Source organism: Haliotis rubra, unplaced genomic scaffold (genome assembly GCF_003918875.1).
Source record: "Haliotis rubra isolate DU_JTF1 unplaced genomic scaffold, ASM391887v1 Scf207, whole genome shotgun sequence".
Lineage (NCBI taxonomy): Eukaryota > Metazoa > Mollusca > Gastropoda > Lepetellida > Haliotidae > Haliotis > Haliotis rubra.
In genome coordinates this window covers 598,174-621,110 of record NW_025766081.1, presented here as the reverse complement: position 1 = coordinate 621,110, position 22,937 = coordinate 598,174, and the positions used below count along the sequence as shown (strand labels likewise).

The 22,937-nt window shown below is 42.2% G+C and overlaps 1 protein-coding gene across 4 annotated transcripts; it reads left to right on the top strand.

Annotated features, from left to right (window-relative positions):
- The first annotated feature begins 7,480 nt into the window (after positions 1–7,480).
- LOC124276210 (hemicentin-2-like) lies at positions 7,481–22,089 on the top strand. Of its 4 annotated transcripts, none has more exons than XM_046711870.1 (14): positions 7,481–7,876; positions 8,247–8,323; positions 8,803–8,919; positions 12,372–12,495; positions 13,129–13,307; positions 13,746–13,907; positions 14,953–15,081; positions 16,324–16,432; positions 17,350–17,537; positions 18,393–18,530; positions 19,509–19,652; positions 19,996–20,052; positions 20,698–20,791; positions 21,184–22,089. In XM_046711870.1, the coding sequence occupies exons 3-14, from the start codon at positions 8,847–8,849 to the stop codon at positions 21,362–21,364; spliced, it is 1,578 nt and encodes a 525-aa protein (XP_046567826.1). In that variant the 5' UTR covers positions 7,481–7,876; positions 8,247–8,323; positions 8,803–8,846; the 3' UTR covers positions 21,365–22,089. The 4 variants fall into 4 exon arrangements, with proteins under 4 accessions (XP_046567826.1, XP_046567824.1, XP_046567825.1 ...); XM_046711868.1 differs by having other exon boundaries at positions 7,482–7,876; positions 8,247–8,331; XM_046711869.1 differs by lacking the exon at positions 8,247–8,323 and having other exon boundaries at positions 7,482–7,876.
- The last annotated feature ends 848 nt before the right edge of the window (positions 22,090–22,937 follow it).

Below are 22,937 nucleotides of genomic sequence, written 5' to 3'. Positions count from 1 at the left end.
AGATCTTGAAAACCTATGGGTAATCAACACCAGAAAGAGACTGGAAGAAATTAATAGACTCTTAGCATCTTGAAGAAAAAGACATTTAACACTTATTGGTAAAATTACAGCAATAAAAACCCTAGCAATCTCCAAACTAGTTCATATTTTCAATTCCTTGCCCAACCCTCCAGCAGAATTTATTACTTCGCTTGAAAAAGCTATTTCTTAAATTCATTTGGAATGATAAAAATGATAAAATAAATAGGAGTGTAATAAAAAGTAGATATGAAGATGGAGGATTGAGAATGATTGATACAAGTAGGTTTATTGATGCTTTGAAATTATCAACCTTAAGATTATATTTTTAAAAAAGTGAAAATAAAAATCCATGCAATATACCTTTCAAAGACATATTTAACTTTGGAGCTAATTCTGAAAGTTTTCTTGAGATTGAAAACCCTTTTTGGCATGATGTGCTAAAAGCATGGAAACTATTTCACAAACAACATTATGTTGACCCAAATAACATTAATGAAATTCTATCCCAACCACTATGGTTCAATCACAACTTCAAAAACTCTACATATTTTATAAAGAATTGGGCAGAGAAAGGGATTATGAATATTAGGGATATATGTGATGAGAATGGATTACTATCAATAGAATCTTTAAAAGAAAATTATCATATCAAAGGCACTTTTTTAGATTTCAGATATTTACTGAACATATTACCTGAATCTTGGAAATATACTTTAAAGCACTGTCTCTCTATTCCAGTCAGTAATTTGAATGTTAACCAATGCCAGATACATTTAGTAAAAGCATCCAAAGGCTGCAGAACTTTTTACGATAAACTTATTTGTAATGATAAATATCCAAACATTTGTAATAAATGGCAGCTTTTATTTCCTGAAACTGACTTTGATTGGAAAAATATATGATTTAAACATATTTTTTTTCATGAAGCTGAATTGGGATTGGTGAACAAGCATTACTGCTTATATTAACACCGCTCCCATGCAACATATAATACATGAAAATGGGGGATTTGACGTCATCGATACTGACCATTGCATAAATATAATATTTTTAAAATGTATAAATATATACAGATTACATGAAATACAACTATTCTCTAAGTAGTCATATGTTAGAGAGTTACAGTTGTGTGTGTCTCACAAGCCATTGTAGAAATATAAATCAATCTTGAGAAGGTTGTTGAGTAAATTTAATTATTTTCCTGAGAAAATTTAAAGCGTTGTGTCTTGGTTATATAATCGTGGACGGATTCAATTATTTTCTGGTTTACACAGGGGAGTAAGTTCTTTGTTTCCCTTAAGAATGGTATCCGGGTTATAACCGGTAGTGTAAAAATACATATTAAGTGTTATCCGAGTATAGTTACGGCAAGTGAGGAAATAGTGTAGGGCGTTTTCACTCTGATGTATTTACAGTATATAGAAAGGGATTGCAAGATACAAAGCTTATGGACTTTCAATATAGATTTCTACAAGGTATTATTTACACAAAAAAGGAATTGGTCAAAATGAAAAAAAATTAACAACAGTTTGTGTTGTTTTTGCAAAGATGTAAATGAGAGTGTGTGTCATGTGTACTGGGAATGTCAGGAGACTCAAACATTTTGGATAAACCTACAAATTTGGCGTAACAATTATTATCCACATCCATTGAAATTATCAAAAAAACATGATTTGGTTTGGTACTCAATATGAAAATAGATTACTAAATCACATCATCATTGCTGCAAAGAGACATATTCACTTATGCTGTATTAAAAATATGCTTCCAAATCTAACTTTCTATATATAAACTCTAAAAGAAATATTCTTTGTGGAAAAACATATATCAGCAAAAATAATAAAATAAATAATTTCCATCATAAATGGAGCCTTCTCTCCCCAGTACTGAGATGACTCAAACTGACAGTTTCACTTCCTGGTATTTCAGCGCTCTGCGCATGGGAATGTCAACACATTCGCTCATTGATTTTTGTAGAAACAGTGTGAAACTGTGTTCAGTGTAGTCTATTTAGTATTTATTGGTTTGATAAGGAACACGTTTTTATGGATAACAACTTCTTTATTTCGTGAGTGCGACGTTTCGATACAGAATCTTGTACCGTTGTCAAGCACGAGTGATACATGAAGTGGAGGAGCTGCATATATATACTGTATATAACAATGAAACAACATACATTGTAATTGACAAAGGAAACAACATAATTGCCATAATTGGTTAAGCAGTAAGCTGATGAAGCCAGTGAGTACACAAGGGATAGTGAATGGAAGCCAGAGATGTATAAATACAGGAGTAGTTACAATGAAGGAGATGTTTATACAATAGGTGCGATGTTTATACAATAGATTGGGCTTGGTGGAGGAGTGGATCATAAGCTGATGGAATGAAGTATCCTTGGTCACGGTTGATGGTGGGCTTATGGCGTTTGATGTGAATGGCTTCGTTGAGCTTGCGTTTAGTGAAGTCCGTTTGGTTGTTGGCGAGAATGGTGAAGTCAGACTACTCTATTTGATGATTGGGGTTTGCTTTGATGTGGTCAGAGATAACTGATTTGGTGTCGGAATTAGCAACAGAGGTGCGATGTTCTTTGACTCGGGTGTTGATGGGTCGGGATGTTTCACCTATGTAGCTTTGTCCACAATCACAGTTTATTTTATAAATAACACATTTCGGGTTGTTGTTGTTGACGGTGGGTTGTTTTCTTCCGTTGGCATGGAGGAGGTTGTTGAGGCTGGAGGACGCTGAGAAGGTTGTGTCTATGCCTGCCTGTTGTTTCAGGAGTCGGCTGATTTGATGTGATGGTTTACCTATGTAGGGAATGGATATCTTGATGGGGGCTGATTCTGGTTTAGATCTTTTGGCAGGAGGTGAAAGCGTTGCTTCGTTATCCATAAAAACGTGTTCCATATTGTACGTCTCAACTTCTAAAAATGCCACTCAAACAAGTTATTGGTTTGACTTTAACAAAATGGGCAGATTTCATTCAGGGCCTGTAGATTTTAAAGCCTGCAGGCGGCAGCAGGCCCTGATGGCCAACTGGCAAATTAAAGTATTGCAAACACTGCACACTACGTTTCGGGGAAACGGGGCTACCGTGGCCGCAGGCCACATAGTGTAACCCTAGCCTAACCTGGGCTGCAGCATCTCCCTTTGACCCAGGTACATGTGCGGTCATCATTCACCTGACCGCCTCCGTGGTGTAGTGGTTAGAACGTCCGCCCGGAGAGCGGAAGGTCGCGGGTTCGATCCCGGCCGCGTCATACCTAAAGACGTTAAAATATGGTACTTGTTGTTCCCTGCCTGGCGCTCGGAATTAATGGGTATAACAAGGACTGGTCGGCTCGGAGTCAGTATAATGTGTCCAGTTGGTTACCTGGTTGGTTGGTCGTTTAACGCCGCACTCAGCAATATTCGTGCTTTACTGAGGTATGGTATCTCTGTGAGCTAGCACTATGAAACCACTTTAAGTCTGGGCTAGTACAAGCAGCCACACATTCACACTCACGTACGTCGTCATATGAGCGAAATATTCTTAAATACGACGTTAAACCCCATTTCACCTCACCTCATTCGCCCGAACAGAGAGTTTCCACACAGACCATTAAGGTGATAACTCAAATATCATTTGTGAGTTTTATTGTTTTGTAGCTTACATGGCGATATGTTGCATAACCTTCCAGCTTTTTGCCAAGTCCATCTCTCTCACCCATTGGCACACCTGAGCTTTCCGAGATAAATTATATAGGACATGTGAAACCTTTGCTTTATCGTAGGAAGCGACTACAGGTACTGATTGTCAGGATTCGATGAGTGCGAGTTATTGTGTTCGAACAACGTGGGACTATGCTCATAATATCAGTCACGATGACGCCAGTTTCAGACAGGTTACAGATCGTTGGCGTACACCTGGAATTAGGCGAGAACAAAGGATACACCATTTTAACAGTTAGGCCAGGTGCGGAAGACCCACTGGAGTGGCCTCTGTCATAGTTACACTTCAATCCAACGTTTTATACGTCAAATGTCAATCTGGCTGGTGCCGACTTTGCAACCTTTCCGATGTGGTCTTTACTCGTTTTCAGAAGGAGGGGTGGAAACCCCTGAAACACCCACACACACACACACACATCCAACCCCACACGCACCACACACACCACACACCACACACCACACCACACACCCTTGGATCAGCCAGTTCATCACTGGCAAAGGTTGTTTAAGAAAATAGTATGTTGTTATGCGTACAAGTTCACATCCCTAACGAAGCGGACACGGATAGGACGTGCCCCCAGAGGCGTTGCTACCTTTACTAAAAAAAAGCCCGGCTTACACATGATTTTTGCTATGTAAGTTGAGCAAACCATCAACACTATCTAAACATAACCCTCGCAACCTATCGGGCTTACACGAAAAACATGGCACCTACGCACCTGACCGCACAACGGTACATCGGATGAGTGAGTTAGTGAGTTTGTATTTACGCCTCATTTAGCACTATTCCAGCAATATCACGGCGGGGGACATCAGAAATGGGCTTCACACATTGTACCCACGTTGGGAATGAACCCGGGTCTTCGGCGTGATGAAACCGGGTCTTCGGCGTCAGGGATGGTGGGGTAGCCTAGTGGTTAAAGCGTTGGCTCGTCACGCCGAAGACCCGGGTTCGAATCCCCACATGGGTACAATGTGTGAAGCCCATTTCTGGTGTCCCCCGCCGTGATGTTGCTGGAATATTGCTAAAAGCGGCGTAAAACCAAACTCAGTCAGTCAGTCTTCGGCGTGACGAGCGAACGCTTTAACCACTAGGCTACCCCACCGACCCGTATAGCGAATGGGAGCGTAAAAGGGTTGTCTCATGAAAGTAGCAGCCATAATAGTGTCTTAGAAAATTTTGTTCAGAGATGCGTATACATATAACAGTAGATATCGTTGAATACCGTATTGACATTTAATAGACTATTCCTGACTTTGCGTACTTTTGCAATTCTCATTAAGAGACAACGGGCTGAGACAGAGTGTTGATATCAATGTGCATTAATATTTTGTAACCCGTAAATACCCGGGTTAGAATTGGTCTCTAGCAACGATGCTTTTCGCGTGAGGCGACTAACGGGATCGGGTGGCCAGACTCTCTGACTTTGTAGACACATATCATCGTGTCCTAGTTTCGTTGATCGATGCTCATGATGCTGATCACTGGATTGTCTGGTCCAGACTCGATTATTTTACAGACCGCAGCAATGTGGCTGGAATATTGCCGAGTGCGGCGTTCAACAACTAACAAGCAATATTTATATTTTCACTACATTATGTTGGTGATTTCCTTCAAAGTCCTCATCGTAAGTAAGGAGTTAAAATAGTGACACTGTGATGTTTATACATATTCGCTACTAACCGCGAAAGAAATGAACAGAAAACAATGATAAATTGATTATCTGTCCCGTTTCCTGACAATACAACGTCTTTAAATCACTTTGTAGCAGTTAAAATGTGCCACAAAGCCCACATTGCTACACCCATTAACTTAGATTTTGAAACTTTCAAATTCTATCTAACTGACGCGACATAATATGATTCATAATTCTCAGGAAAACGAGCAAACAAAATGACGTATACTTGTATAATGGGCTAGCCACACTTTCAGGTCCCTGAAAATAGCATAGTGTCGTGACTAAGAAGTTGATGTATTCAGTATTCGAATCCGTGTTCTTCTAGAATATACATTATGTTGATGCCATTTTGTGGGCGGTGGGGTAGCCTAATGGTTAAAGCATCAGCTCGTCAAGCCGAAGACCTGGTTCCATTCCCCATGGATACAATGTGTGAATCTCATTTCTGGTGTTCCCCGCCGCGACATTGCTGGAATATTGCTAAAAGCGGCGTAAAACCATACTCACTCACTCACTCACACATTAATTCAATATTTAGCTACATCTTTTATTTTTATCTGAGGAACCCGATAATCCCCACGCTTACGTTCCTTTGATAACGTTCGGATTAGCTAGTGTCCGGATTATAAATAACGAGCTAATGTTACTGTATGCACCCCCAGTGTTCTCAGCTGGTCTTGTATCTTCATAAACGGGATTAGCAAGGTTTCACGGTGTATTGTAATATACAGTGTCACATATTTTGCAATTGAAGGATTAAAGTTTTCGTTTTGTTTGTTGCTTAACGCCTCATTCAGCAATATTCCTGCTATATGGCGTCGGTCTGTAAATAGTCGAGTCTGGACCAGACAATCCAGTGATCAACAGCATGGGCATTGATCTATGCAACTGGCATACGATGACATGTGTCAACCAAGTCAGCGAGCCTGACTTCCCGATCCCGTTAGTCGCCTTTTACGACAAGCATGGGTTGCTGAAGATCAATTCTAACCGGGATCTTCACACGTCTGAAAGTTATAGTGCAGACAGGAAAATATGACATATATGTCGCAACATATACTCATGCCAATAATGGTTGTCACCCCCTTCAATTTTTTAATTGGAGAGGGGGTGTGGGCTCGGGGTGTGAGGTGTGTGAGGGGTTCGGGTGGGGAGGGGGATGACAACCATTATTGGCATGAGTAGAGATGCAGCGCATCTTGTTGCTCATTGTATCACAGGGGCGGTGGGGTAGCTTAGTGGTTAAAGCGTTGGCCCCTGGTTAAAGACCAGGGTTCGATTCCACAAATGGGTACAATGTGTGAAGCCGATTTCTGGTGTCCCCCGCCACGATATTGCTTGAAAATTGCTAAAAGCGGTGTAAAACCATACTCACTCACGCATTTTAACACAAAGTCAGTTTCAGATATTCCCTTTCAGATTTAATATTCCTTCACGGAAAACGAAATCAAGCTCCATACTTGTACATACCATACACAACATACTATGTGTCCCAGTCCACCCAGCTGCAATTGGGAACTTTCTGAGGATGAGATTGTGTCATAACTCGCTGCGCCTAACAGGCAGCATGAGTTGAATACTCCCCAGGGAGTTGAGTGGGTTAAAAGAGTGCCAGAAAAAGACATCCGTTGATCAAGGGAACACTCCAGCGCCTTGAGCATGTACTTGTTGCGTGGATATGTGCGCTATATAAATATCCTATAATAATCATAAATGATAATCTTTGTAAGAATATCTTTCTTATTTCATTATGTCGACATACACAATGCGGTTTGGCTAATTACCACCATTGTATAAACTGAACAGTTATCACCTTGTAATATGACTCTTATTATTGTATAACGTGGAGGTCAATACTAAATTCAGAGTAGTGTAGTGTAAACAAACAACAAGGAAATTATATATTCACATGAAGAACACGATAGTGAAACAGATTTCAGGGAAATCTGGATACATGTCCTTGTCAAATCGGGCAAACCGCCAACAGTCCTTATTTCATTTGATCCCATCTTCCTTGAGTACGGGGACGGTGGGTTAGCCTGTTTTGTTTCCTGGAAGTTGTTAAGCTTTTGCCGCTCGTCACGTAGAAGACATGGGTCTGATTCCCCATCTTCCTTGACAATGTGTGCAGCCGATTTGTGCTGTCCCCGCCGTGCTATTGCAGGCATATTGAAAAAAAATGTGCGCCGTAAAACCCAACCCGTGCTCACTCACTCACGCATACACCTTTCCGAGCGCCTCCGTAATAGTGGGTATCGAGCCCGGGTCTTCAGCGTGACCAGCGGACGCTTTAATCACTAGGCTACCCCGCCGCCCCGAACAACCCTAATGAAAAACGCTTACAGCCGTGTGTGTCATAAGGACTGACTGAAGAAGAACGAGGCGTTCGAAACAGTAACTTTGTCAAGTCATGTTATTATTTCCTTGTCGATCAACGGTGGTGTAGTGGTCTAGGGTTGTTGAAGGTAGGCACACCAGGTCATTGTTTCTTGTGTTCGTGTTTTAATATTGATTCAAACCGGCGTATGTATAGCACGGAATACTACCATAACTAAGAACTTGCATTTCATATAGTTGATAGGCCAACATTTCATATAGTTGATATGACGACATTTCATATAGTTTATATGCCGACATTTCATATAGTTGATATGCCGACATTTCTTATAGTTGATATGCCGACATTTCATATAGTTGATATACCGACATTGACTGTGAAGGAAGGAAATACAGTAAGGTTATAAATATGTCAGATGCGGAAGATACATTTCTGTTTACTGGACTGGCTCATGCATCAGTAATATTCGATCCACATATTCTGTAATTATTTTACAGAAAAAAAAGAATTTCTCCACACCGTTAGGCTTAAGCTAGAGACACAGTGGGGAGATGTCCTGTACTTCATGCTAGATGTAAGTGGGTGAGTTTAGTTTTACGCCGCATAATTATAAAGAAGTTGAAATTTTACAAATGTTTGCATGTAAACGATTTCTTGGGGTTAAATCCTCAACTTCGAACCATGTTGTCAGAGGAGAATGTGGACGTTATCCAATATATATTTTTACTTATAAAAGGGCCGTTGCCTACTGGCGTAAAATATGCAATATGTCTGATACGAGATTTGTGAAAAAATGTTATAAGTTATTAGTTCTAGATTGTATCAAGGGGAAAAGTAACTGGGCCGCTAAAATCAAACATATTCTCCTCATGTATGGATTTGGCTATCTTTGGGAGGAACAATGTGTAGCTGGTGTTAAAAAATTTTATGTCGGTGTTTGTATACAGACTTAAAGTATCTTATGAGCAAGATTGGCATTTAGAATGAATATTAACCATTTTCATATTCCCGATTGTAAGATTGATATTAATTCACATGTATGTCTTGTTCCAGCCTACCTTGCCTTCCCCTTCTCCCCGTGTTCCCCAAGTTACCAAATGACTATGCAACTGCTGATATTCGCTTTACTGGTGGAGGGGTCAACTGTCGTGCTGAGTTCAACCAAACCAGGTAAGGTGTCATACACATGGCCCCGATTTATCGAAACAAACTTAAGTCTGAGATTTGATTTAAGTTTTACTCAAATTTGAGAAGTGCAGGAAAATGCATTTCCCAGCATGAATTTAAATCAATATTTAACTCAAACATAGTTGAGTTTGGTGGATATGGTACTTAAGTTGTTTGGGATTTTGTAGTTGAGTTAAAAATGCAGCTGTTACAAATTGTCAAACTCAGTTTGACATTTGAGTAAAATTTCAGTTTGTTTCGAGAAATCGGGGCATGCTCGTTAAATGCCCCTATTCCACACAGACCACGAATCCCACGAATCGCCACGATTTGACATAATTGAGGATTCGTAGTTGAATCGTAATCAGTTGGTGAAGTTCTTACATAATTCGTATATACTCGTAGTCAGTTCTTGCAATTCCTGAGCGAATCGGGAATTCGTGGCAAAAGTTTTGAACTGTTCAAAATTTTGGCCACGAACTCCCGATTAAAAAAATCGTAGTTACTTCGAAACAAATTCGTAGTGCTTTCTTAAGCATCATAACTGAATCGTAATCGATTCTCAGGCAGTTGTAGGTATTCTTAACTCATTCGTGGATTCGTCAACTTGTGACTTGACCACGAATCGGCTACGAATCCGTCACGAATTCCACAAATACACGCCAACGCAGGTACGAAGCAAGTGAGAACTATCTACGAATCACCTACGATTGGCGGCAAATTGGGTATATACGGAGTTGAACATTGACTTCAGGCCATTAGCTGCTGACGATTGTGCAACGAAATCCACGAATCAGCAAGATGCCTAGAAGAGCTGTAGGCAAGGACAAGGGGAGAGGGAAGATTAGCAACAGAAATAAGGAAGAGGGAGAAAAGGCAGCAAACCTCCCACCCACCCCTCCAACTTCCCAAGAGTAACTACCCCTCCACCTGCAGATGAACCAGCTCCAGAAGTGGTTTAACATGTGGCTGGTGATGTTGCTTCTTCCCAGTCCAAGAGCATGAAGACTAGGTTCTTGTCCAACCTCACAGAAAACGAACAAGAGGATGTGACCCTCTTCCTCGAGAGGAATGACTACAACAAGAGGCGGTTAGACCACCTCTGTGTCTCTAAAAAGAATAAGGCGCGGGACCATCTGGCCCATTATATGGGAAAGGAGGTGACGGCACTGACTACGTCTTTTTGAGAGCATCCATTCCCAGATAGGGAAACTCAGGAGGAAGAACAGTGGGCAGGCAGCTGTGGAGATGACAACCGCCAACGGTGGACATGGACCAGATTCCAGGTCCTGATGCCTCACATCGGACATGTCAGCCACCGCAGTCCAGAGCTTCCGGAGAAGCGCCAACACGAGCCAGGGTAAGGAATACCGGGAAGAGGAGCCTTAGTGTCCAGTGACCACCACACCGTCCACAACCACTCCCGGGAGCTCGTCTGTGACGGTGTATGGCACCAGGGGCGCCAGAGGTAGAGTGATGGGGGTCGAAACCCTATACCAGGAGCTGCACACCTACAAGGACCACCAGGAGAAGCTGTTACAGATTCTGCAAGATCCTGCTGTGCCTGAAATACCCCACCCAGAGACGTTAAATTCCAACGGGCATGCTTCCAGAAACTACCTGAGTTGTGTGGTTTCCAGATGGCTATGTGATTGCCATTGAAGGCCCCCTGGGCGTGAGGAACATTCCACCGATATTGGAACTGCTGGACAATGGCCTTCCAGTCCTCCTGGGTCTCGGGTAGTGGCATGACTTCATCCTTCAGTTCCTGTATGATGGCCTTACAGACTTCCTGCACAATCCATACCACTGTGCTGAAACCACATCGGAAGTCATACTGGATAGTGTGACACCGGTCTCCTGTAGCCAGGTATCTGAGGACTGGTTTCAAGTGGGTGTCTCTCCTCTGGATGACTGGGCTAATCCCTTTGAGTAGCTCATCAAACATGTGGAGTGGCATTCTCACATAGTTGGCAAAGGCATTTTCATCTTCCCCCCTCATTTCCTGCATCAGTCAGTTGTAGTTACTATGTTCTTGCCTTCTACCTGGTGTCAGCCACGGCCTAACCCACCACCTATGTGCTCTTCTCCTCCTTCTTCGAAGCAGTCTTCTTCAAGCGATCAGCAGCTGGTCTTGATACTCCAGTTTGGAACTGATACCCAAACAGAGGTTACGGCCTCTTTTTATACCAATCTCCCATGAATTGTCAAAAATAGCCACGAATTCATATATTCGTACTTGATTCGTACGTGGATTCGGCGTATTCTTAACTGATTCGTAACTGATTCAGTTTGATTTTTCGACGATAACTGAAAAAATACTGACGCATCAAAGCCTAAATTGTGAATGAAGAATTGACAGCAAAAAAAAGCGTGTCTGCTGATGAGGTTGCCATATTTCGTGTTAAAACGATCATTTTCCGCGATCTTGTTTCGACACTCAGGAGGGTGCCCTCGCTTAAGACGCAATTGCAATAAATAGAGAGGGTGTCAAGCTATTATAGAACGATCCTGTGAAGCAGTAAACTAAGTTAAGATCCAGGGCCCCGTTTCTCAAAGCTCTCGTAAGCCTAAGACCTCGGAACTTTTCTCGTAGCAATCGTACCTCCTATACTGTAGCATAGACTTACGACAGTGGTAGCGCTACGGTAGCATTGTGAAATGAGGCCCAGTACTGAGAATTTTAACACTGTGAAAAATAATATCGATGGTTTTCATTTTTTTAGGGTATATTTAAAATCTAGTAATAACAGCTTCCCGATTTCCAATTTGAAAACCAGAACAAAATGTGCGATGACTTCTGACATTTGACGAAAATATCTGGTGATTGCTGACAGTTGACGAAAATATCCGGTGATTTATGGCAGTTGACGAAAATACCCGGTGATTTCTGACAGTTGACGTAAATACTCCAGAATTTCTGTAGTTGACGAAAATATCCGGTGATCTCTGACATAAGACAAAGTATTATGGATGTCAACGTATCTTTTCAGCTGACGAAGGGGCAAGGAAGAGCCCTGAAACGCCGTGTATACAAATGAGAAGTTGACATCCATAATATTTTGTCTTATATTTGAATACCAACTTCTATATGCCTCTCAAGAACCTGATCTCTGACAGTTGACGAAAATACCCGGTGATCTTTGACAGTTGACGAAATACCCCGTGATCTCTGACAGTTGACGAAAATATCCCATGATTTCTGACAGTTGACCAAAATGTCCGGTGACCTCTGAGAGTTGACGAAAATATCCTGTGACCTCTGACACCACATATGCTCATGACAGCACGATCCAACGTAAAGAGCAAACCTATCATTAATGCCTTTAGAGGAATAACATAATGAAACGATGAACTGTTCATGGAAATTGTTTATTGTTATTGTTTTTGTTATTTACTGTTAGGTAACATGTGACTGATGTGATGATGATATTGGAGTTTCTCTATGTTTGTAGATATCGATGCTAGTCTAAGAGTCTCCAGATCTTCATTCGCCGTCAACCGGAAGTTTGTGTACGTTAGAGAGAACAGCCCAGTGACCTTGAAGTGCAACCCTGAAAAGGACATTAAAACGGATGGGTGAGAAAGTTTTGTTCTCGTTGATAGGGAAATATATTATCTTCGAAGTATTTTCGTGTCTATTTTCGATCACGCATCAAACAAGTTTGGACAATAATCGTTTGTGCGTATCGTCTAGTGATTTTTCTGCTACATTCGTGGGTGGTGGGGTATAATGGTTACGGCGCGATGGGGTAGCCTAGTGGTCAAACCGTTCGTTCGTCACACCGAAGACCCGGGTCCGATTCCCCTCATGGGTACAATGTGAGAAGCCCATTCCTGGTATCCCCCGCCTTGATATTGCCGGATTATTGATGTGTGCGGCGTAAAACTAAACTCACTCACTCACACTCTGTACAACAACCACGACACTCTGTCTGTTCAGTCGACTAAATCAGACACGCGGACCCAGGGTCGTCGTGTCCATCGTCTTAACGACAGAATGCTAGCCATTACAATTAATATTGTGAACTTTGGCATCAGCAAATTGTCCCTTCTGTCAGAAAAGATGACGCCTGATTTTTATTAATTGGGCGTAAATATTTAACTATACAAACATAAGTTTCCAATCACAATTCACTCGATCTTAGCGGTATTCTTCTCAGGAACCAATCTCTGGCTTAACCCGTACCTTTTACCATGGTGTTTGAACAGGTTTATTTGGCATCACGAGGGATCTACAATACACAAAGACAACAGGTATGACACTGAGAGACAAGCAGGTATGATCTACATCAACAAGGTCTCTGACGAGGAACTGGGTACTTACAACTGCCTAGTGAATACCTCCCAGGGAAGCCTCCTGTCTGAGACAGTCATACTTAGGCTTGCAGGTAGGGCTTTTACCCGCACGTTGCTGTTTGCTTCTTCTTGCTTTGCGGCTTGAGCATGCCGCAAGCGTGGACCTGAGCGCATTATAAATGTACAATTATTATTATCATTCTTTTACTTTTGTTCTCCTACTTCTTTTCTTTTCTTCTATCTTCTCTTCTTTATTCTTCATTTCTCCTTCATTTTTCTTTCTTTTTCTTGTTCTGTGTTCATTAAATCTCGTTCTGTTTTCTTCATCTTTTTTGTCTTCTCCTTGTCCTGTCTTCTTCACTTTCTCTTCTTCATTTTTCTGTCTTCATCTTCTTCTTTTAAACCATCAAAACAATGGTAAAAACAATTTTGCTTGAGTTAATTCCACAATGTTTTTATAATATATAAGTTAGAAGTATTTGTATTTTAAAATCGCTTCGGGATGCTATAATGGGTATGTACGCTTCTAGGAATCCAAGAGCCGCATATTGTGAGTGGAAAAAAACGGAAGAGTGGTGTGGATTCGTTGCCCTGTGACGTATTGGCATATTCTGTACCACGTGGTAAAGTGACTTGGATGAAAAGCGGAAAAGAACTACTTCCTTCAGAAAACGTCTACATAAACATGGACGGTTTGTATTTGTAAACAGTACCGTTAAACCTTTCTGACTGTAAAAATGCATGAATTGTCATATATATTGGTTCTATATCTTTGTCTTGCCATAACGTTTTGTGCCATTGAAGAATTGGATTAGACTGGTCTTCTGGAACCCATGCTTGTAAGACGCATCTAAAGTGACTTGGTGTCATCGTTCTCGGACACTGTTGGCACAGGCCAACGTATCCCCATAGCCCTTGGTACCTTGGCATCTTACCGGATATACTAACTGTATCGGGTGGTCATTCTAGCTGACTTTGTTGACACAAGTCATCGTATCCCAATTGCGTAGAATTGCTGGTTTTACAGACTCCATTATTTACAGACCGCTGCCAAATAATGATATTATGAGTGCGGCGCTAAACAACAAGCAAACTAACTTTCTGTAAGTGTTAATGTCTGACTCAACAAACGTCTACCACCTGAATCAGAGTCCACTTTGATCGTTCCACAATAACAGCTGCCAGGATGTGAAAGAACTGAAATACTCATTCAGTATAAAATGTGATAACCAAGATCATCTCTCTGTTACCTAATCCAGGTGCCCTTGTCTTCCTGTACCTGACAAAAGAGGACATCTTCAAGCTGTACAGTTGTAATGTGATAACCAAATTCATCTCTCTGTTACCTAATCCAGGTGCCCTTGTCTTCCTGTACCTGACAAAAGAGGACATCTTCAAGCTGTACAGTTGTAATGTGATAACCAAATTCATCTCTGTTACCTAATCCAGGTGCCCTTGTCTTCCTGTACCTGACAAAAGAGGACATCTTCAAGCTGTACAGTTGTAATGTGATAACCAAATTCATCTCTCTGTTACCTAATCCAGGTGCCCTTGTCTTCCTGTACCTGACAAAAGAGGACATCTTCAAGCTGTACAGTTGTAATGTGATAACCAAATTCATCTCTCTGTTACCTAATCCAGGTGCCCTTGTCTTCCTGTACCTGACAAAAGAGGACATCCACAAGCTGTACAGTTGTAATGTGATAACCAAATTCATCTCTCTGTTACCTAATCCAGGTGCCCTTGTCTTCCTGTACCTGACAAAAGAGGACATCTTCAAGCTGTACAGTTGTAATGTTTACAACAGCATACTGAACAAAACCATCGTGGGAAATACAACTTTTCTAACCCAGGATGAAGATGTTGGTAAGTTATTCAGCCAAGTCAAGTGTATACGGTATATCTTACTTTAAATTCAAGTACTACTTTCTAATTGGTTATAAAGTGGGCTGGAAACTTTCCGTGTAGACCTCTCACAGGCTGCGTAGACATCAGTTGTAGCCCGCCGAGAAATCAATCCGAACACATCTCAGATAACTTTCTCCGGTAAGAAGAGCTTGTTTATGAGAATGCAGTGGATAAAGGGAAATAACTCGGTTCGTTGCGTGCTTCACAATTTACATATCCAGTACATGTATGGATGAATTCCGGTGGGTATATGTGTACGCCTGAGGGATCGCTGGTCCTCAGGTCACGCACGGGCTACATCACATTATATACCCCTGGTGATTGATAATTCATAAACATATTTAGATAACCCATTTACCTCAAAACACTATGTTACGTTATTATAGCCACTTTTAGGGTGTGACCGCCTCCGTGGTGTAGTGGTTAGAGCGTCCGCCCGGAGAGCGAAAGGTCGCGGGTTCGATCCCCGACCGCGTCATACTTGTTGGTCCCTGCCTGGCGCTCGGCAATAATGGGTACAACAAGGACTGGTCGGCTCGGAGTCAGTATACTGTGTCTGAGTGGGGTATTCATGCTTCACTGCGGCGTGGTATCTCAGTGGGCTAGCACTATAAAACCAGCTTAAGTCTGGGCTAGTACAAGCAGCCGCACATACACATACACACGCATGCACGTGCACGTCGTCATATGAGCGAAATATTCTCAAGCACGACGTAAAACCCAATTTCACCTCACCTCACTTTTAGGGTGTAAGAGGCGACTTACATGATCGGGTGGTCAGGCTCGCTGACTTGGTTGACACATGTCATCCTATCCCGGTTGCGGGGATCGATGCTGACTGGATTGTCTGGTCCAGACCCGATTATTTACAGACCGCCTCCACATAGCTGGAATATTACTGAATTCGGCGTTCAACAACAAACCACCCAACCAGCTATTAGGGTATTTATTCAAAAGAAACAATGACAACAGAAACAAAACAACTATGTATAGAATTCATGTTATCCTATTTAACAAAAGAGCTTCACGAGATAAATTTTGAAAATACGAGTCCAATTATTAATTCATCAATAAACAATGAAACTCTATCTTGCCTATGACTATCCCTAACGTGTTGTTCATGTAAGCTGTTTACTAATTAAGCCAGAATTTAAGCTGATTTACCAACTGGACAATGCTAACGAGACATGCCATTTACAGGTACTGGGCTACAGCGGCCACAAACCAGACCAAAACTCATCAGCAGAACTGGATCCGTATCGGTAGCGGAGGGCGATGACGTCATACTGGAATGTGTCTTCGGGGGGGAGTGAGTCACACATGTTTCAATATGATTATTTTTTATTCTTTATTGACAGATTAGTAAGGCAGGGTGATATACATAATGGTGAGGTGAGGTGAAATTGGGTTTAACGTCGTGCTTGAGAATATTTCGCTCATATGACGACGTGCATGCGTGTGTATGTGTATGTGCGGCTGCTTGTACTAGCCCAGACTTAAGCTGGTTTTATAGTGCTAGCCCACTGAGATACCACGCCGCAGTTAAGCATGAATACCCCACTCAGACACAGTATACTGACTCCGAGCCGACCAGTCCTTGTTGTACCCATTAATGCCGAGCGCCAGGCAGGGACCAACAAGTACCATATTTTAACGTCTTTTGGTATGACGCGGTCGGGGATCGAACCCGCGACCTTCCGTTCTCCGGGCGGACGCTATAACCACTACACCGCGGAGGCGGTCATATACATAATGAGAGTGACTGAATGAGTTTGTTTTTATGCCGCTTTGAGAGAGTAAGTGAGATAGTATAGTTTTATGCCGCTTTTAGCAATATTCCAGCAATATCACGGCGGGGGACACCAGAAATGGTCTTCACGCCTTGTACCCATGAACCCGTGTCTGACCACTAGGCTACCTCGCCGTCCCTATGCCGCTTTGAAACGTATTCCATCACGGTGTCTCAGCTTAATGTGGGAGAAACACCCGAAGTAACGCAGGTTTCAGTGAAGCCCACGAGCATCGTGCTGACAAATCCAGAAACATAACGTTGCCCTATCAGATTCGAACGAACGACCATAGATTTCTGTCGTTATAAAGGGAGGCAACTCCGCACTACCAATTGCGTCGCCATTGTCGACTGTACCATTCATACCCTCTTGCATTTTGTGTATTGGTAGAGACAATACTGTTTGTACCCTGATCCTATTCTCCGTATCTCTCCAGGCCTGAACCCACGGTAACATGGACAAGGAAATACGCCCACGAGGCCCGTCACAAGTACAGCTATCCTGCGACCAAAGGGAAGCAACTCCGTATAGCCAGCACAAGCGTCAGTGATGGTGGTGACTACACGTGCAAGGGGAAGAACACATTAACGAAGGCTGAATCAACAGTGACTGTACACATCGAAAGTACGTACTTGTGTGTTTGGTTGTTCAGCAATATACCAGCCATATGGTTGCAGTCTGGAAATAATGGCGTTCGGACTATACAATCAAGTGACTGGTGTAATTGGCATAGATCTAGGCAGTTGGGATACGACGACATGCGTTAAACATATCAGCAAATCTGACCACTCGATACCGTCAGTCGCCTCTTACTACAGCAAGAAGCTGTGCAGAAAGTACGGAAAAGATTTACCAGATGGATCCAAGCACTAAGTTGTTACAATACTGTATAAACCTCTAATAATGAGGGGCGGTGGGGTAGCCTAGTGGTTAAAGCGTTGGCTCGTCACGCCGAAGACCCGGGTTCGAATCCCCACATGGGTCCCATATTAGTGAAGCCCATTTCTTGTGTCCCCCGCCGTGATGTTGCTGGAATATTGCTAAAAGCGGCGTAAAACCTAAACTCAGTCAGTCAGTCTAATAATGAAAATGACCTCAACAACTTTGAAAAGCATTTATTTTAATGATGTATATCTGAAATGATGATAGTCAAAAACATTTCATATACATGTACATCTACAACTTCAACCCCGGCATAACCGATCCAATAAATACTGTCTCTCTGGAAGTGGACATTGTTCATAGATGATGATGATGATGATGATGATAATGGTTTGGACATTTTACGTGCTCTTTCCGACATCATTCATATCTTGTCATGTCGAAATTTAACTGACCTACGTTAATGCTTCGAATTAAACCAGGTTTAGGATAACTGCAAGATGATGACTAACGAAGGACCGATGCCAAGCTTTAACTTCGTGACTGCCGTAAGTTTGACTCATCAACATTCGACAACGGTGTTTACATTTTTTTCAGAAAGGCCAGCTTTGCTTATTCCGAGTTCTATCGAGTCACGTTTCCTCGTCGCCGGAGATAATATCACCTATGACTGTGCTCCCGAAAAACAAGGGATGGAATCCAAATGGCTTCTGGATGGCAAGCCAGTCGTTGAAGGTAAATGCAAATAAAACAACAGCAAGGTCGTTTCGAAAAAAAATATATTTAAATCAATATCCGTAAAATGTAGAATCCATAGTAAGGAGCGATGATATCAAGTGTTCGCAAAGAGGTAAGCGAATCCTGCACCATTGGTGACATGCATGGTCTGTATCACAAATACATACAAAGGCTAATCAATAACCCTGATTCATGATGTGTAAAATAATTTAATATTTGTTTGTTTGTTTGTTTTGATTGTTGTTTGAGACGCCGCTCTAAGCAATAATCTAGCTACATGGCATCGATCTGTAATTCATTGAGTCAGACAATCCAGTGATAAACATCATGAGCATCGATCTACACAATTAGGATACAATAGCATGTGTCAACCAAGTCAGCGAGCCTGACCATCCGATCCATTAGTCGTCTCTACAACAAGCATGGGTTACTAAAAAACATTTCTAACCGGGATCTTCACAGGTTCTGGTTTGTCAGATACCCGTGAAGGTCCGGGTTAGAATATTGATCTTCAGTAACCCATGCTTGTCGTAAGGGGCGACTAACAGGATTGGGTGGTCAGGCTCGCTGACTTGGTTGACACATGTCATCGGTTCCCAATTGCGCAGATTGATGCTCATGCTGTTGATCACTGGAATGTCTGGCCCAGACTCGATTATTTACAGACCGCCTCCATATAGCTGGAATATTGCTGAGTGCGGCGTAAAAACTAAACTTACTCACTCACTCTGGTTTGTCAGAACCATACCCAGACAGGTGGGTTTCCTGTTAGTCGCCTCTTACGACAAGCATGGCTTACTGAAGATCAATTCTAACCCGGATCTTCACGGGTCAAATAATTAGTATAGAATATCCTACTTATGTTGTTCTCTTAACGTGTTGGTAGTGTTTATTTTGCACAACTGAAAAAATGCAAGACCTTGAATTGCCAAGACAAACTCACACTCACGTGTTAAATGATTGCCTATTTTCCAGGAATGGACATGCTTCTTTTAAGCAGCAACAAACAGTCGTTGACCATTACGTCAACCAGTAGTGACCGAGATGGGCTCTGTGTCCAGTGCAACGTCAGTAACGACATCGCCTACACCCTGTACAGCGCCTGTGTCAGATACGTGGGTAGGTATGCACACATACATAGCCAGTATGAGGTTACATTGGTAGATTGAAACATGGTCATCGTATTAGTCAAACACGGGTTCGAGTAAATACTGGGTACAATGTGTGAAGCCCATTTCAGGTGTCCCCCGCCCTGATGTTGCTGGAATATTGCTAAAAGTGGCGTAAAACTAAACTCAGTCAGTCAGTCGAGTAAACACATGAGCAATCCCTGTGTCAGATACATGGTTTGTAAATATGCACATGTTGCAATTTCAATATGCGAGATAGAGGGGAGGGGGTAGGATGAATCAGATGTTAACCAATTTCCCTTCACCTCACCTCCATCACCATTGTGTTCCAGCCACAGAAGCCGATCTACCAACGACAACCCAGCTCATCCCTACTTCCGACACGCAAGGTAATCAATTTCAGAGTGTTATACCTACTGTGTGTTTTTTAAGTTCACAGATGTGTTTGTAATGACACTTCATTATAATATTTGAAAAGGAAGACAAAAATGAATAAAAAACACGAAAGTGTATCTTGTCGTCCTCTTTTGGACATACAGCTGACTTAACGTGTTTTGAAGAACAAACTTCAGATGAACGGTTTACCTAAAAACAGGAATCAGACTGACGCAGTTTTCGATTACTTTAACACGGTATTGACAGCATGAATTTAGCGACAATAAGTTTCTTTGTTTCCTGTTTAATGCTGCACTCAGCAATATTCCAGCTATATGACGGCGGTCTGTAAATAATCGAGTCTGGACCACACAGTCCAGTGATTGTCATAAGTATCGATCTGTGCAATTAGGATACGCCGTCGATGACATGCATTAACCATATCAGCGAGTCTGACCACCCAATCCGTCAGTCGCCTCTTACGACAAGCACGGATTGCTGAAGATCAATTATTGTAACAAGCATCTCCACAGGTCAGCGCTAACATGAGTCTTGGCAAAACTGAAACAGTCTGTGTGATGACAGATTTCTTGATTGCCAAGAAATTTCGTGTTTTTTGTACACTGGCCTTACTTTTTCTTCATGTTTTTGCTGAAAAGGTACACAATCGACGGAGCTGTGGTGGATTCCTATTCCCGTCGTTATTGTCACTGCCGCCGCCATCGTCATCGTCGTAACCGTCGTTTGTGTGAGGTATGTATTATGTATCTAAGTACATGTACAAAAGTACAACATGAAAATCACTCTCATCATGTTTGTTTTTGTATAAATGTCAACAGTCAATATTGACTTGACCCCTAACAGTGTAAATTTCAGAAGGCAAAAACTTACTTACCCAACTTACTCACTCACTCTCTCATTTTCAAGTAAACTCTGCCATGCGATCACATTCGTGACCAACTCGTGTTATTCCGGGACAAGCCGAATAGCGACTCGTGCCCCTCTGGAAGGCATTCGTCACCACTCGCCCTTTTCCGTAACCTCCATTCGGCTTGTCCCGGAATAACTCAAGTTGGTCACGAATGGGGCGAGTGGGGACGAATGATGCGATCATGGACACTTTTTCTTCTTTACTTAATTATCAGGCGCCGAAGGGCAAATGAGAAGAAGCGTCTGTCTACCGTCGGGAGTACAGTGGACCTTCCCAACAAGGCGAGCATCTACTGGGAAGCCCATCAGATGATCGAACAGAAGCCCGACAAAGGGCGAATCGCACAGATCGAGAAGAAACAACAGCAGGACGACCTCTGGAACAACATCATATAGAGTGAGTTTAGTTTTACGCCGCTTTTGGAAATATTCCAGCAATATCACGGCGTGAGACACAAGAAATGGGCTTCATACATTGTACCCATGTGGGGATTCGAACCCGGGTTTTCGGCGTAACGATCGAACCACTAGACAACCCCAACGCCCCTCATCATATAAGATGAAGATGCGATTTATGTCACTGACAATTCTGTCATGCTTAATGGTTTCACTCGTTGGTTACTGTCAGCAAATTGCTCGCTTCCCTTGCCATTGGACAGACACTGCTGTTTCCATTAAGATACAGCTCAAATGTATTGTGACACACAAACAGCAAACATAATCAGTGTTAAAATTTAACTGACGCGAAGGAAATATTATTACTCTGAAAGACAAATGATTTAAAGTATGGAAACGATCAACAGTCCATAACAACAGCGCATCATGCATATGCAAATGAGCCTCGACACAAGAGGGGTTCTCAATCCCCTTGAGTGTTGATGGAGGTCTGGCACCTACGTCTCACTGAGCCCACATTGGCGCGATGAGACACTGTATTTTGTGCGTACTGTCCAAGATAACATGATCAAATGTTCCTCGTTGTTTCTATTATAATTATTATGATTAGGATTGACATAACCATTTTATGACTGCTAATATTAAATGTGTGTATAATATATATATATATGTTGCTTGCCTTCCTCTGTAAATCAGGTTCTAGAAATAAATTTGAAATCACACAATCTTCTGATGTTACAGTGGTATTTTTGTAAAAGGCGAATCATGCCTTGGGTCTGTATTCAAACATACGTGTACAGACTTTGTGAGCTACCCTTTTACAGAACATTTATATCAAGTCTTTTCGGTGTAATGTAGAGAAAGCCAGCACTGATACACTGAGAAACAGTCACGCTGTCAGAACACTGTTATGGACCGACACGCTAAGGATCATTACCGGTGCTCATTTGGGATCATATCCCATATCCCAATCCAGGATAAAACCTCAGTGAACCGGTTATGGAGCGTTGCACCACTGAGATATCCACCACCACCACCATGGCTATGTGCACACCGCAAAACTGCTCTACCCGGCCGTGTGCTGGTTATAGTAGTAGTAGTAGTAGTAGTACTAGTAGTAGTAGTAGTAGTAGTAGTAGTAGTAGTAGTAGTAGTAGGTGAGGTGAGGTGAGGTGAGGTGAGGTGAGGTGAAATTGGGTTTAACGTCGTGCTTGAGAATATTTCGCTCATATGACGACGTTCATGCGTGTATATAGCGGCAGATTTATGGCGGTTTTATAGTGCTAGCCCAGTGGGATACCATGCCGCAGTGAAGCATGAATACCCCACTCAGACACATTATACTGACTCCGAGCCGACCAGTCCAAGTTATACCCATTAATGCCGAGCGCCAGACAGGGACCAACAAGAAGTAGTAGTAGTAGTAGTAGTAGTAGTAGTAGTAGTAGTAGTAGTAGTAGTAGCAGTAGCAGCAGCAGTAGTAGTAGGTAGTAGTAGTAGCGGCAGCAGTCATATTTTCATCAGGTTTTGTCTCCAAACATCACAGTGAGTTAAGTTTTACGCCGCTTTCAGC

Bases quoted from the DNA above. Each gene is read 5' to 3' on its own strand.
- LOC124276210 (XM_046711870.1), top strand. From the start codon at position 8,847: ATGACTATGCAACTGCTGATATTCGCTTTACTGGTGGAGGGGTCAACT. The intron at 12,496-13,128 runs GTGAGAAAGTTT...GTGTTTGAACAG, and splicing joins AAGGACATTAAAACGGATGG to GTTTATTTGGCATCACGAGG. The intron at 15,082-16,323 runs GTAAGTTATTCA...TGCCATTTACAG, and splicing joins AACCCAGGATGAAGATGTTG to GTACTGGGCTACAGCGGCCA.